This window comes from Colletes latitarsis, chromosome 14 (assembly GCF_051014445.1).
Source record: "Colletes latitarsis isolate SP2378_abdomen chromosome 14, iyColLati1, whole genome shotgun sequence".
In the NCBI taxonomy this organism is placed as follows: Eukaryota; Metazoa; Arthropoda; class Insecta; order Hymenoptera; family Colletidae; genus Colletes; species Colletes latitarsis.
The window spans coordinates 16,944,021-16,959,037 of record NC_135147.1 but is presented as its reverse complement, the minus strand read 5'-3'; the positions used below and the strand labels follow the sequence as shown (position 1 = coordinate 16,959,037).

Here is a 15,017-nt window from a genome sequence, read left to right as displayed (position 1 = left end):
TTCAAATAGCAATATAATATATTTTTTATACGTGATATCTGTACGATTGTTTATTCCCAATGGAAACGTAGAAATAACGATAACAATTGTGCAGACGTAAGAAGGGAGATAAAAGCAACTTACATTTTTGAACCAAGCAAGCTTGTACACTTTCGGATTAGCCCTAACCGAGCACTCGAAGTACACATCATCGCCCTCTTTGATATCGTCTGGATTCAAGTTCTCGCCCATCTTGAGGGTCACCACCGGCTGATACTGCACGTCCAGCCTCCACTTGTCCTCCAAAATACTGCCAGGAATAGCAGGGTTCTCCGCCCGACATGCCATATATTTGCCATCGTCGTCGATACTTGGCACGAAACTCAGGATACTCAGGCTCTGATTATTTTCCAGCTCGTACTGCACAATAAAATAAAATCCCGTCATCGATAACCGTCGCATAAACGTATCGATGTACGTAGGTTTAATATTTTGAACGAACTATTTACTTCTCGATGAGAAACATGCATACATCTACTAAAAATACAACGAACAGCTTTGCGAAATTCCTCAACCGGTAGACGTAAATGCAATGCTGCAAATTATACCGTACGGTATTGAAATTACTATGCAAGGCAATTTTAGAATCTGGAACAAGCTGTAGATCTTTTCTACGAGTACTTCAATCTGTTTCCTAAATGGAACATCGACTTTCTTCATCGCACTGCATATAAAACTATTGAGGTATGGTCATTAAAAACGTAACACTTTATGAGATACTTCGTACTTTATACTTACATTTAATGTAAACATTTCTTAATTTGTCCCTCGAGCAGTTAATTTTAATCGTATACTTCGACTTGAGGTTTTTTTTAAATGTATAAAAAATGGTTCGAAATGGTTATATCGGATCAGGATATTTAGTACGATATACAAATTGTTTTAAACCGGACAAATTAAAGTATGGAAATCATTTATACGAGAAAACATGGAAAAGTTTTTCACTATTTTGCAACTTGAATGTCGCTAATGGTAAATATGGAGCCTTTTAGTTTAAAAATATTGCATTGCTTATGAAATATACTAGGAGTACTCGAATAACAACATAAACGCACACAATTTAAACAAAAACGAATACATTCTGTATGCCATAACTATACATATATGATGTAATAAATAATAGTAATATTTTATTGATTGATTGTTTGAGTTTTCTGATTCGTCTTTCTGCAAAATTATTTCTGTAATCCTATTTATGCACTGCAAAAACTAATCTTCGACAATGGTGATATTTTAAAGTTAATCATATGCAAGTTAATTGATATTGATGCTATTATATATCAAAATGAACTGGTCCGTTCGAACGCAAGTCTTTGATCGGTCACTCGAATTGACAAAGGGTTTAGGATACAGAATGCTATCTGTTATTGTTATGTATGGTACATGACTGTTACAAGCTATCGAACAAGAATTAATTTGCTATGAATATTGTCTGTAATATGGTTAATAAGTGTTGAGAATTTATTCTTTGCTAATTGCACTTATTGTTCTACTGTTTAGTGGAAAACAGGTAATTGTGGTAAACATTCATCCATTAAGATAGGATGAAATATGATTGAATTGGGTTAATAGGTTATTCTATTTGATCCATTAGCATTTAATTAAGTAAGAAACTAATTATATAATTAATTTTATCGTTCCAACAGTTTGTGATTTTTAACTGTAAATATAAACTTCAGTCGAGAAATCAGACACTATTTTTATATTACTAACTTGAATAAAAATTATTTGTTCAAAATTATTATTCAAAGTTATTATTTAATATTATTAAGTAATAGTAGCATTGAGTTGGTAACTTTAATTATTTTTCATTTATTTAATTTCAATGTGCCACCTATTTTTGAAAAAAATATAAGTAGGACTATAGTCTCGATTTCTTAAGATTAAAACAATTTTGCCAGTTAATAAAAATGGATACTTTTTAAAACAATTTTGCTCTCAATCGAATCAATCGCAGCATTCATATATTTCTCTATTTCAACTCTCCGAAACGTTATTGGGGGAAAAAAATGCATAAATTTTGTTTTTTAGTGCCTTGTCGCATACGTAAAAATAATAAAAATTGATAGAATACATCAAAGTGGTGTTCCTTGTTAGCCGCAGGCCTTGCAAAGGCTGACAAAAACGTCGGAACCAATACAACTCGCAATTCCTCCCAGGGCTGATCTTTTTTCTCCCGACAATACCTGCTGGCTCGCGTTAGTTGAGGCCAATCACTTTAGTTCAATCGATCGAATGTCTCCAATCAATTAAATCTAGTGACTATTACTCGTATCAAATCGAAAATATTTTTAAAATCAATTCTCCATTTCGATCTAGTTATAATCGTGGTAACAATCGAACTAATTTCACAATTCAGTTGAACTTTAATAAATTTGTTATTAGTATTAGCTTTCATTTCAATACAAAGTCGTTCCTACTGATATTAATAGTTAGGATGAAGGTGTTTGATTCTCAGCGCTCAGCTTTTCAGAGGAAAAGGCAATAGCCTGTCTCCAACTTGAAGATTAAAAATGGTGGTCGTTAATAAGAGGCGACAGAGCAAACAAGCGCCAACAGAAACAGTCCTTTCGTATCAGTTGTGGAATCTTCATCACGCGATGTATATTTCATTGGTTTGAAAATGCACTTGAAGCGACAATTTATGATGCAATTGTAGGCTAAAACGCAAGAAGAATTTACGTGGTAAATTAGTCAAATGACAATACCACGAGAACTTTGAATAATAAACATTCTGTTTAATAAAACTATAGTTACTAAGAATCCTACTATTGTCGAGGACTACATGTCACAACAATGTTGTCGAAAGCTAGTTTTTAATGGCAGTTTAATGTATGAAACGTCGATACTTTTCGCAGAGCGAATCTCATCAGCCCAGTACTGTAGAGCGAACATCGTTCCAACAAGACAAATGTCGCCTATCACCCCTGTAGAGACAATGTCGTTTCTGTCAGACAAATGTCGCCAATCACCCACGCGGAGTGAATGTAGCTCACGTAAAGCAAACGTCAATAATCGTACCCAATAAAGCGAACGTCGCTCACCGGTAGTCAAACCTTGTCTGATCGGCGAGGTTAATAAGAAATCATCGTTTCAACCCAGGCGGAACACTATTAATGGATAATATGGCTGTCGCGAGTATCAAAGGGTGAGCAAACAGTACCATTTATTGTTGAGGATGACGGAAAATGGAAGCGAAAGGCGAAGAATTGTGAAAGGATCGAGTGAGAACTGAAGAATATCAGTTTCTTTTATTAAACAAGATAGGAAAAGGCATACATTTTACTCTTTTTAAATTTCTTTTCTTTAAACATCTTTTTAACCTTTTCAGATTAGAAATATACAGAATGTCGTGTGCAACTAGCAGAAGTAAATGGTATAAGGAAAAGTAGTTTTATTGAAATATTATCTGATTTGAGTTGAAAATTTTATGTGTATTTCTGTTTGAACTGGAGCCACGTTTCTTAATAAATTATAAAATTCTAAGTCATCGCGTAGATCTTCATATATTTCGCGTGATAAGTCTACTTATTATGTGAGAGTCAACAATTTGTGGCGGCACTTCCTGCAGTCGCCAGTAGAGGGCTACACTCTCTCACAAGTACTCGATAGATCTTCCTATTGGATGACTAAGGCAGGGCCTGGCTAGGGTTGTCTTAATAAGTCCACTAACAGTCACTGCGAATATTATTATCTGTATTTTATTTCATTTATTAATATCATGTCGACGTAATATTCTGTATATTAATATTACATAAACTGTGCTTCTCTATCTCTTCAAATAAAGTTTTCTAAACTCCCATTTAATCATTCAAGAAGTGTTAACATTAAACCTCTGACTCCTTTCTTCCCAAAATTCTTTTACGAATGAGACATTTCATTTAACACGTTCACTGCCAAATCAAAACTGTATAATATTTTGCAAAAGTAAAATTTTTAGACCATTGCAAACTAGATAACCTAAAATTTGTTTCGGTACTTATTTTCGTAACCTTGTTAAAATTCACGAATACTCTCCAAATTTATTTCTCTCAACGTCTTAATTCGAGAATTAATTTTTCTAGTATCACAATGATAAATCCTATCATATACGTGGATGACGTGGCACTGAGAGTGTTAAAATGTCTAAGATAATATTGAAATTTCTGTAAAAGTACATCCTCTTCAATAGGATGTAATTATTGTATGAAAACATTTGATACGCAGTAGTTGAATTAAGAGCTATTTAAGGTTGTAAAGTTAGGTAGTTTGCCTTATGTGTATCGCCAACTTCCTGCACTCACCAGCAGAGGGCCACGCTCTCTCGCAAGTACTCGTTGTTTCCCAGCTACCTTGATTACTTCTTTATACAACACAGCAATCCGCCACAATTTATAATCGCAGTTTAGTAAATACGTTTAAAAATGCTGTTTCTTTTCCCTGTGCGGAAGTGCGAGCCACTGTATTAAATACCGAGTTTCCTCTTGCATCCTCCAGTAGAGGGCCACGCTCTCTCGCAAGTACTCGTAGTTTCCCAGCTACCTTGATTACTTCTTTATACAACACAGCAATCCGCCACAATTTATAATCGCAGTTTAGTAAATACGTTTAAAACCCCCATTTCTTTTCCCTGTGCGGAAGCGCGAGCCACCGTATTAAACACCGAGCTTCCTCTTGCAGACCTCTTGCATCCTCCAGCAGAGGGCCACGCTCTCTCACAAGTACTCGTAGTTTCCCAGCTACCTTGATTACTTCTTAGAATACAGCAATCCGCCACAATTTATAATCGCTATTTAGTAAACACTACTAAAAAAAACCGTTTCTTTTTCCTGTGCAGAAGCGCGAGCCACTGTATTAAACTTCAAGTTTCCTCTCGCAGCGTCGACGAAATTCCCAAATCGTTCGCAGATTAACGTCTCGAAATTTCAATCAAACGGCGAGCAGATTTGACGCGGTAGCCCGGGTGCGAACGAAACTACCCCCGGACAATTTGTCATGCGTTTAATATGAAAATCAATTCGTAGGTCGGGTACGCATTGCTACAGAAGAGAGATGAGAAAATAAAGGGATGAAAAGAGATTAACGATTTTTCGGGATTTATGATGCAGCGGCGCGGAATTGAGGAAAATGGTCGGGTGCGAGGGGGGTAGAGCGTAGGCGACTCCCGTTGGCTATGCCTCCTCTACCGCCCTTTTCGAGCTTTTCTGTTTCTCTTTATCGCGCTCTCTAACCATCCGTTCCCGCGATGTCATTTTAATGATAACGCCACCAGGCATGCATATCGAGGAAGCACCCGCGTATCCGCATCGGTATATCGCGAATACGATGAATGGAAGTAACGGTTCGTCAGGATGAATGTCGCCACGAGTCCCCTCGCCCTCGACTTTCTCTTTCTTTCTCTCTTCGCGCACCAGAGTCCCTTTGGCTCGCCGTGTTCATTCTCCGTCGTTCACTTTTCGTTCCACTTGTCACACCGGTGGTGGTTTCTCTCTATCGTTGCCCTTCCTGCTGTAAGCTTTCGCTGCATGCTGCTTTCAGTTCGCTCCGCTGCGAGGCGATCGAATTTCCCGATAAAGCTACGCCGGACAGTCCAACAGCGCCGTCGATATATCCTGCAGGGAGATTGTATGCCGCCGTCGCGATTACGGCGACGTGTGTGTGCGCAGAAACTGAAAGTTATCCACGCAGAAATTGCGCGCAGCTCTCTTCCGGGGACGAGTTGAAAATAAATCAAACCGTTCGTAGCTACGTTCCGCGGCGCTCTGGATCTTTATAGCGTTCCAGAATGCTCGGACGGGGCTCTACGTATTTATCAATTCCCCATTAAACGCCGGCGATGCTGGCTCAAACATCACTGGGATCCAATTATATCGATTCTCGCTGCGTTCCTGTTTTCTCCATCGATTCGTGCTCGTTTACGCGAAAGATTGAAATTCTTGCGCGATGGCTCAGCCGTTACTGGACTGCGGATGTTTATGCGTTCATGGGAAGTTTCAATTTTTCAGAAACTACAGAATTAACTTAATATGCAAAAATATAAAGCATACTTGAAGATACGAATTGTTATATTTAAGGGTTGACGCGATCCTCTTCAAAGCTCCCATTTCATTAATTCTATTAATAAATTTTTATTTTATATTAGGGTTTTATTTTGGATGACTAACAGGTTATTACAAATTACTGTATCACTTCGACAATGGCTCACACTTTTCTTCTGAATGAGGACATTCCTCGCAGCGTGATCCATATTTACATACATACATGCAACATACATAGTAGATACATTTGTCGTAAGATAGTAGATGTCACGCGTCTATTTATCTGCGTACACATTAACGTAGATCGCGTACTGTCTCGTCGGTGTGATTTTCAGTTATTCTTAATAATAAATATAAAAATTTTCATAATGATCCGCAGTGTATCGAAAACTTTGCTTTCGGGCAATTGTGAACTACGTAAAATGAAATTTCTCCTAGTAATTATTTTCACAACCACGCTAAAATTCACGAATCCCATTCAAATTTATTTCTTTTAACAGCTCAGTTTGAGAATTAATTGTTTTAGTTCCAAAGTGAACTGTAACTGTCTTATCAAATCGATTTCTCTTATTTTGTATACAGGGAGTCCGGCCACCCCTGGGAAAAATTTTAATGGGAGATTCCAGAGGCTAAAATAAGCCGAAAATCAAGAATACCAATTTGTTGATGGAGGCTTCGTTAAAATGTTATTAACGTTTAAAGTTCCGACCGTACTGAATTTTTTTCTCGAAAATGCGCAAGATTTCGGCGATATGTCTATTCACCAAAAATGATTGTAATTGACCCCCGCATTCGAAAATAATTTTTCCAAAACGATTTGAAATTTTTTTTTCCGTCGAAAAATTTCACACCTTCTCGAATTTTTTTCTAGAAAGTGGGTAGGATTTCGAGGGTATGTCTATTCACCAAAAATGATTGTAATTGACCCCCGCAACCGAAAATAATTTTTCCAGAACGATTTGAAATTTTTTTTTTTCGTCGAAAAATTTAGGCAGCTACCCCCTGTCGATTTTTCTTAAAAATTCGTTTTTGATTTTTAGTAATTTTGTATGACACCCTACAGAAAAGTCGTCTAATACTTTTTTGTAGGTACCCATGAGCTCTACTTCAGAAAAAAGTTTCATTGAAATATATTCACAATTGTAGGAGTTATGGCTGTTTGAAAATTGGACCATTTTTATGGGGTTTTTCTCATTTTCCGGGGTCAAGAACCAACTTTTCGAATATTTTTACGATTTGTACATATTCTACACTAAAATGCGCGTAGTTTGCTTTTTTAAACATTAAAATCGTCCCATTCGTTCAGAAGTTATGACGTTTTAAAGATTCGTACGAAATTTCGGGGTGACATTTCTGGCCAGAAATGATATTTTTGGTAAGGAATTTTTTTCTCGAAAATGGTTAGGATTTCGAGGGTATGTTTATTGACCAAAAATGCTTGCAATTGACCCCTGCAACTAAAAATAATTTTTCCAAGACGATTCGAAAGTCTTTTTTTTCACCCAAAACTTTCAGCACTTACTTGAATTTTTTTCTCGAAAGTGGGTAGGATTTCGGAAGTATGTGTATTCACCAAAAATGATTGGAATTCAGCCCCGCAATCAAACATAATTTTTTCAGAATGATTTAAAATTTTCGAATTTAATTGTTAATATCTTTTTAACGAAGCCTCCATCAACAAATTGATACAGTTGATTTTCGTCTTATTTTGGCCTCTAGAATCTCCTATTAAAATTTTTCCCAGGGCTGGCCGAACACCCTGTATACTAAAAGTACAATGTTTTAAAGAACATGTTTAAAAAATAACGTCGAAATTAGCCGTTTCGTACACGTTTCTGTTATTCTATGGTTTAACGTATTAAATAATTATTTTGTTAAAGTTTTTTTTAGTGTTCTACTTAAGGTTGCTTTCTTCTGCTGCGAATATTTAGCGAAACAAACGTTGGTGTAATAGTAGTCAAACCTCTATCTGAGTTTACAGTTAGGGAAACTAGTCCTTCTATGTGATTCGTTTCAGCATTAGAATTTGCTGAAATTGTTTGTTACAATAAAATCATAATGGCCAACGGTTTATTTTATGGTTGAAATCTTGATCTACAAGTAGAAATTAAAAATGTGCCAACTGATACTTTCAGAAATAAAAATAGAAAATAACTAAAATTGTTGTATTTTGTTTATTTCTTTATGTTTTGATAGAAAGTATAGTCAATTTCATGTTACACTGTTCAAGTAACCGAAACAATAGTAGAGTCTCTGTTACCCAGGGAAAACAGCAAGAAAAAGACAATTGAATTTTTATTCAGAATGTAGTTTACAGGAAAATTTTATAAACAATGTAGTTTGACAGGTAATTCTATAGCGTTTTTTTATGAGAATTGTGTAGTAAGATTGCAGTTCGTTTTAGTGCAGTTTTGTAGAATTAATGAAAGAATTTTCTGTCGAAGAATCATGAAAAAATCCAGCACATTAAAAAGCCTATAGTTTTATAGCCGAGTTTGAGCTACAAAATTACAGTCTATACGAACGTCTTTTATTTTAGTATTTTAGTATTTTAGTTGCGCGTTAAATGCAGTTAGTATTATCAGTTAAAAGAGATTCCTTTTATCCAGCCAGCCAATCCGCCTAAAATTCCTACATTATTTTTAAATTAAATTTATTAACCTTTTCGATGATAAAATCGTCGACATTTGCTACGCTCAGTACCCAAAGTGCAAAAAGCTTTTTTTTCAGTCTGCAATTTAATTTAACTTTGACAAAGATATTCGAGGTACATACTCGTAATAATCCAGCTGCCCAGTACATTAAATTAAAAATGCGTTCTATGATGCACCAGAAAATGTGCAAGAATTGGAACCGTGATTTTATTACTCTTGCGATATCATTTTTCGAGTTTGAGTCTATCAACTTCGAAGCTTTACCTCATTATAAATTATATTTCCAATTTTCATCAGTATTTTTTCCTTTTTTCTCACAATTATTTAATTTCAGGAGAGTATTACTTAATAATGATTATCAGCATTTATTAATTTCTCTCCGTTACATTTTGCGGACTGTATGGCAATTTCCTTTTTTTTTTAAATAATAATTTCGAAACGGTGGTATTTAATATACAAAAAGCGAGGATTACGAAAGACGGATAAAAGGTCACAAAATTAGTTGAATATTAAATTCATCATTATTATTACTTTTATTTGTATAATAAGAACTTTAAAGAAATATTTACGCAAATGTAATTTTTTTACTATTTATGATTAAGAGTGAATATTAATTCAGACAGCTTTTGACAATAAGAAAATGTAAAAGAATTTTTAAAAAATCTTAATGGCTCTAGATAAAGAAGTGTATCATTTTACTTATTTTCTTTTCAATCATATTAATTGATATGATTAAAAATCAGTGTACAATATCATGTTGGTACAATGTTAAGAAATGCAAAAATTATATACAATGATACATTACTCAAGTTTGGAAATTGATATATTTTATAAGTTTTCTTTCTATATAATTTATAATTTGTTGTTATATACAATAATACTTAACGTAGTGACTAATATAGTAACTAAGAAATTATTTAAATTTTCATTCTGGATGTCGAATACAAATTATTACTGAAGAAGCTATTCAATGATCATCAATATTTGATGGCGTCGATTATCCATATTTATTCACCTTTTAAATAAGAAATAAAATATTTTAAATCTTGTTTAAAGAATGCTGCAGCCTCACAAATGAATAATGGAAAGTTGTTCTATAAAATTATTCTTCGATTGGAAGTACATCTTTCTAATGAAAATAAACTTTATCCAACTTGGGCATATTCAAAAGAAGAAAAATCTTGTATGTCATTCGCGTTTCCTTTCTCTAATAATTGCAAAGTAAAATGTCTTTGAAAATAAAAATCACCGCTAAAAACACCACTGTCTACCTTGCATACAAATAACTTTTTACTAATGAAAATCGATAGAATCTCGTGCACGATTTCCGTATCTCCAGGGTCTCCCAATTTTGACCGTAGTTTCAGACGAGATAGGATTTTAAGTTACTCGAAGTTTAAGAGGAAGAAGTGTACTGATTCAGAAGCGTCAGAAACGGGATGCTTTTTAGAACGCCCAACGATTACGAAGACGACATTAACGTTGCAACGTACCGGAAAACCGTTTTGATATGGCAATAGAAAAACCAGTGTCGCAAATAAAAAAGGAAAGTACGGTCTTCTGCAATTTATCGAGAGCAACGGGGGAATCGTGATCGTGGATTTGTACGTGAACTCGTGCACCACTTCCGTCGGCTCGGAAGAAAGTGTCAGAGGCCGATTCGATCGAAACGGGGACGAAAAAAGCGAAAGAAACCAGACCAGCAGCAGGAGAAACGAAATAACTTCGTTGCTTCAACTACCCAGTAAATTGTAGTATATTTCGAAAACTTGTTCCGGCGACAGCTTAAAGAATTTTTCTTAGATTAAAAAGGCGAACGATGCTGGTACGTGCGACTCCAAATGCGCCAGCATTCATTAAAATCGATATCAAAGATCGATTTGAAATAGTCATGGTACTTTCCATTCATTTGCCATCCTTTCGATTTGTACTTTGAAGCTTGTTGTAATGTGCAATGTGTTTCCCATGTAGCGTTAAAAGAGTCAAAACATATTATTTAAAATAGTAAATAATAAATATTCTATTCTAATTTACGCCGTGCGTGTAACTATGAAAATGAATAATTAGTACTTTACTTAAAAAATACTGAAAATAAAGGGGCCTTATTTAACTAAATTTTAGTTTATATTGAACGAAATTTTATAATTTAGAACCTTTTTATTTTGGTTAAACAAAGTTCCATTATTTTCAGTATTCTTTAAATGAAATTCTAATTGTTACACGCACGACATAAATTAAAATAAAGTATTATTTATTATTCGAAATAATATATAAAATGTTTTAGTTTAGTTAATTTGAAATACTAACAAACACTAAAAAATTATTTTCTACGTTGATTCTATTATATTAAAAGATATGAGTATTTAACAGTTTAGTTTAGTAAGTAGTAAGGTATAAATTGTTCGATATTTAAAATATATTTATGAATAGAATTACGAACATATAAGATTAAGTTAAAAATTTGAATTGAGACGTAGAATCAATTGTAAATTAAAATTCGGTTTTAAAAGAAACCTCAGACTGCATCATGCCTTCACACAATTATGTAATTATTCAAATCTGACATGTTTACATTTTTTAAATTTATGTAATAATGGTAATAGTAAAATAAAAAATCAACTAAAACATTTTATACGCTGGATATCTTCTAGACAATCCCTTGGTGTTTTACCATAAATTATTATCAAGAAATAGTATATATTAAAAATACCTTACAGAGGCTGTTAAAAATGTCTAATGTTGTTATCCATATAAACAGAGAGTGATTTTACATATAAAAAGAAGTAGAAAAAAAGAATAACATTATTTCGTTTGAGGCTTTGTTTCAGAGAAAATCGACTTCGAAGAGTCATCGAGCATGTGTGCAGTAGAGTACGGCTTTGACTTATACACAAGTAGAAAAAGTGATTAATGGTCAGACGCGCCAGCCAAATCGTATTCAATTGTACGCGTATCCGACAAATCTCTAAATTCAATTATCTCGAGAACAAAGACTCGAACGAAAAAACGTTATTGATACTTTTCGATTTATTTTTAATGCTCGATAATATTTCTACTTAATCCGTGTGTTAATTTTTAACACTTTTTAATAACTTTCAATATCAAAGTATCAGCAACACTCGTATTATATGCTAATGAGTTTTCGACGTTATATTTATTCAGATCTTTATGCTAGTTCCGACCTCTGAAATATCCCTGTAAATTGTTCAACACGTTACGTAAACCGTCGCACGCAATTGTACTTTAATTTTTTAGCAAGTTTTTATCTTCGCGTAATAATATTTTCGTGATAAATGAACTGTTCGTTGTAAAACATGTTTTACATCAAGGCCTATAAATACTATTATACTTTAGATAAATTACACCTGACAAAACTTACATTTTGCGCCATTTTGTTAATCTGTTTTTCCCCCTTCCACCAAGTAATTACCGCTGCTGGCCTGGAACCACTTGTCCTGCACTCCATGTCGTAGTTCTTGTCAGAGGAAACTCGAGGCTCCTTCGTCAAAATCTGTACGACCTGTGGCTTTACTAGAAAAAGAAACAGAGAATCGGAGTTCGTATAAGTTCGACAAGAAACAACAACGAAAATGACAACGTCTTTCCGAACAACGATACAACTTTCCCGATTCCACGTCGTTGCGTAATTACATGGATAGTTTTAACTTTATTTTACCACAAACAACAATGGTATCAACTTCCCACAGGAGCAATTAACGATCGACAATGTTCTAATTAACAAAGAAACTCTAGTATTGTTACTTGGAACGAAATCACCGATTGTGAAACAATATTTGGAAACGGTTTTTAACCTTCAAACGTGAATCGTAGTTCTATGAAAAATATTTATAGTATTTCAAGAATTTGTTTTATACAGGGTGTTCGGCCACCCCTGGGAAAAATTTTAATGGGGGATTCTATAGGCCAAAATGAGACGGAAACCAAGAATACCAATTGGTTGATGAAGGCTTCGTTAAAAAGTTATTAACGTTTAAAGTTCCGATCGTACTGAATTTTTTTCTAGAAAGTGGGTAGGATTTCGAGGGTATGTCTATTCACCAAAAATGATTGTGATTGACCCCCGCAACCGAAAATAATTTTTTCAGATTTAATTAAAAATTTTTTTTTTCGTCGAAAAATTTAGGCACCTACCCCCTGTCGATTTTTCTTAAAAATCCCTTTTTCATTTTTAGTAATTTTGTTTGACGCCCTACAGAAAAGTTGTCTAATACTTTTTTCTAGGTACCCATGAGCTCCACTTCAGAAAAAAGTTTCATTGAAATATATTCATAATTGTAGGAATTATGAACGTTTGAAAATTGGATCTTTTTTATGGGGTTTTTCTCATTTTCCGGGGTCAAGAACCAACTTTTCGAATATTTTTGCGATTTGTACATATTCTCCACCAAAATACGCGTAGTTTGCTTGTTTAAACATTAAAATCGTCCAATCCGTTCAGAAGTTATGATGTTTTAAAGATTTGCATGAAATTTCAGTGAAACATATCAACGCTATGGTCAGACATGAAATTTTCGGTAATGAATTTTTTTCTCGAAACTGAGTAGGATTTCGGGGGTATGTTTATTGACCAAAAATGCTTGCAATTGACCCCTGCAACTAAAAATAATTTTTCCAAAACGATTCGAAAATCTTTCTTTTCACCCAAAACTTTCAGCACTTACTCGAATTTTTTTCTCGAAAGTGGATAGGATTTCGGAAGTATGTGTATTCACCAAAAATGATTGTAATTGACCCCCGCAATCGAAAATAATTTTTCCAGAACGATTTGAAATTTTTGAATTTAATTGTTAATAACTTTTTAACGAAGCCTCCATCAACAAATTGGTATTCTTGATTTTCGTCTTATTTTGGCCTCCAGAATCCTCTATTAAAATTTTTCCCAGGGGTGGCCGAACACCTTGTGTAGCCAAAATATAAGCCACACGTGGTTTACACATGAAATAGTTGTTAAAGATGCTCTTATTGCTTTACTAAAATAATGTTATTATTATGTGTTTTTTAAATTATTGCTAAATGGTACAATTCTTAGTGTTCACAAAAGAATAGAAGAATTTCTAAGAACGCAGCGATAGTTTTGCTTAAATTTAGAAATAAAAAGTAACGTAGTTTCTGTGTTCTAGTCATCTAATTATATTGCAGCTTATAGCGTTTCCCCTAATTTAAATGTTAAAGCCATGTTTTGTTTCATTCTCGATCTACAAATGTTATACGCGTCCAAACGGACAAGACCGTTTCATAATTCATACACCACATGTGCTACAAAATCTTTTTGTGCAATTTTTGTGCTTTACAAGCGGCACGTTTCGTAGATAATTTTTCCCTTGGAATGAAATACCATCTTTGATTTCTCTCGGATGTTGCTTTTAAAAAATTCTCCCCGTTTTCTGACTTAATTATAATCACGTTATATTCTTTTTCTTTCAGAAAAGAAAAATTATTCTGTGTGAAACCAAAGAGAAAATTAAAATATAGTAATTCTATTAAATATATTTTCATTCGGTATTAACGTTATAATTGCATTATTTTGACGTACGATTATCATATGTTATTTTATTCTTTCATTTAGTAAATATTTGTTCTTGTATTCTCATATCGATATATGTAGTTCTAAATATATGTATTTTTCATCTCATACGTTTTTCATTAGATTTATTTTTGCTACTGTTATATACTGAATATATATTTTATACATTCTAATAAATATGTTTGTTACAACCAGACCTTCAAGAAAGTGTTTTGCACCAAGAAGCAAGTATCAAAATCAATATTTGTGTATCGTTTGTCCTTTTCAAATTTATAGAAACAGAAAGACACGAATTATTTTAGAGAATTACTCTTCCCTATTTCTCGCTTTCTGCTATTCGTTTCATGGATTTATCGAAACATTCGTTGGAGTTTGTTTACTAATACTATATTTCGTATGGTTCAACCATTACTCCAAATTTTTAATGTCTATTTGATTGCAATTCCATAAGTTATATTTGTTAAAGTTTAAATTAATTCCATTACCTAGACGATCAATCAACGACTTACAGATGAAAAAAAAATATTTTCATTGTACGTCAATATGTTATAAAAACAGTTGGAGTGGAAAAACTATTACAAATTTAGTATCATACTTCTGAGCATTACCTAAGAGTAACATTAAATAAGAGTAAGCATTATCTTTTTTAAAAAATAGGGCTCGATTGTTACTATTACTGATTTTACAGATTCATTGACTGAGACTTCTATTGAATCATTAATTAATATTTTGTTATCGAATCAAACGTATGAACTGAGACTT

At 33.6% G+C, this 15,017-nt stretch overlaps 1 protein-coding gene across 1 annotated transcript in view; it reads right to left on the bottom strand.

The window, feature by feature from the left end:
- The window catches only part of LOC143350298 (neural cell adhesion molecule 1), a 320,246-nt gene that overhangs the window by 56,397 nt on the left and 248,832 nt on the right, over window positions 1-15,017 (bottom strand). The window contains exons 5-6 of the mRNA XM_076782311.1: window positions 12,090-12,241; window positions 124-399 (exon numbers count right to left, since the gene is read on the bottom strand). Coding sequence (XP_076638426.1) covers window positions 124-399; window positions 12,090-12,241 — 428 coding nt within the window. The remainder of the gene's footprint in view (window positions 1-123; window positions 400-12,089; window positions 12,242-15,017) is intronic.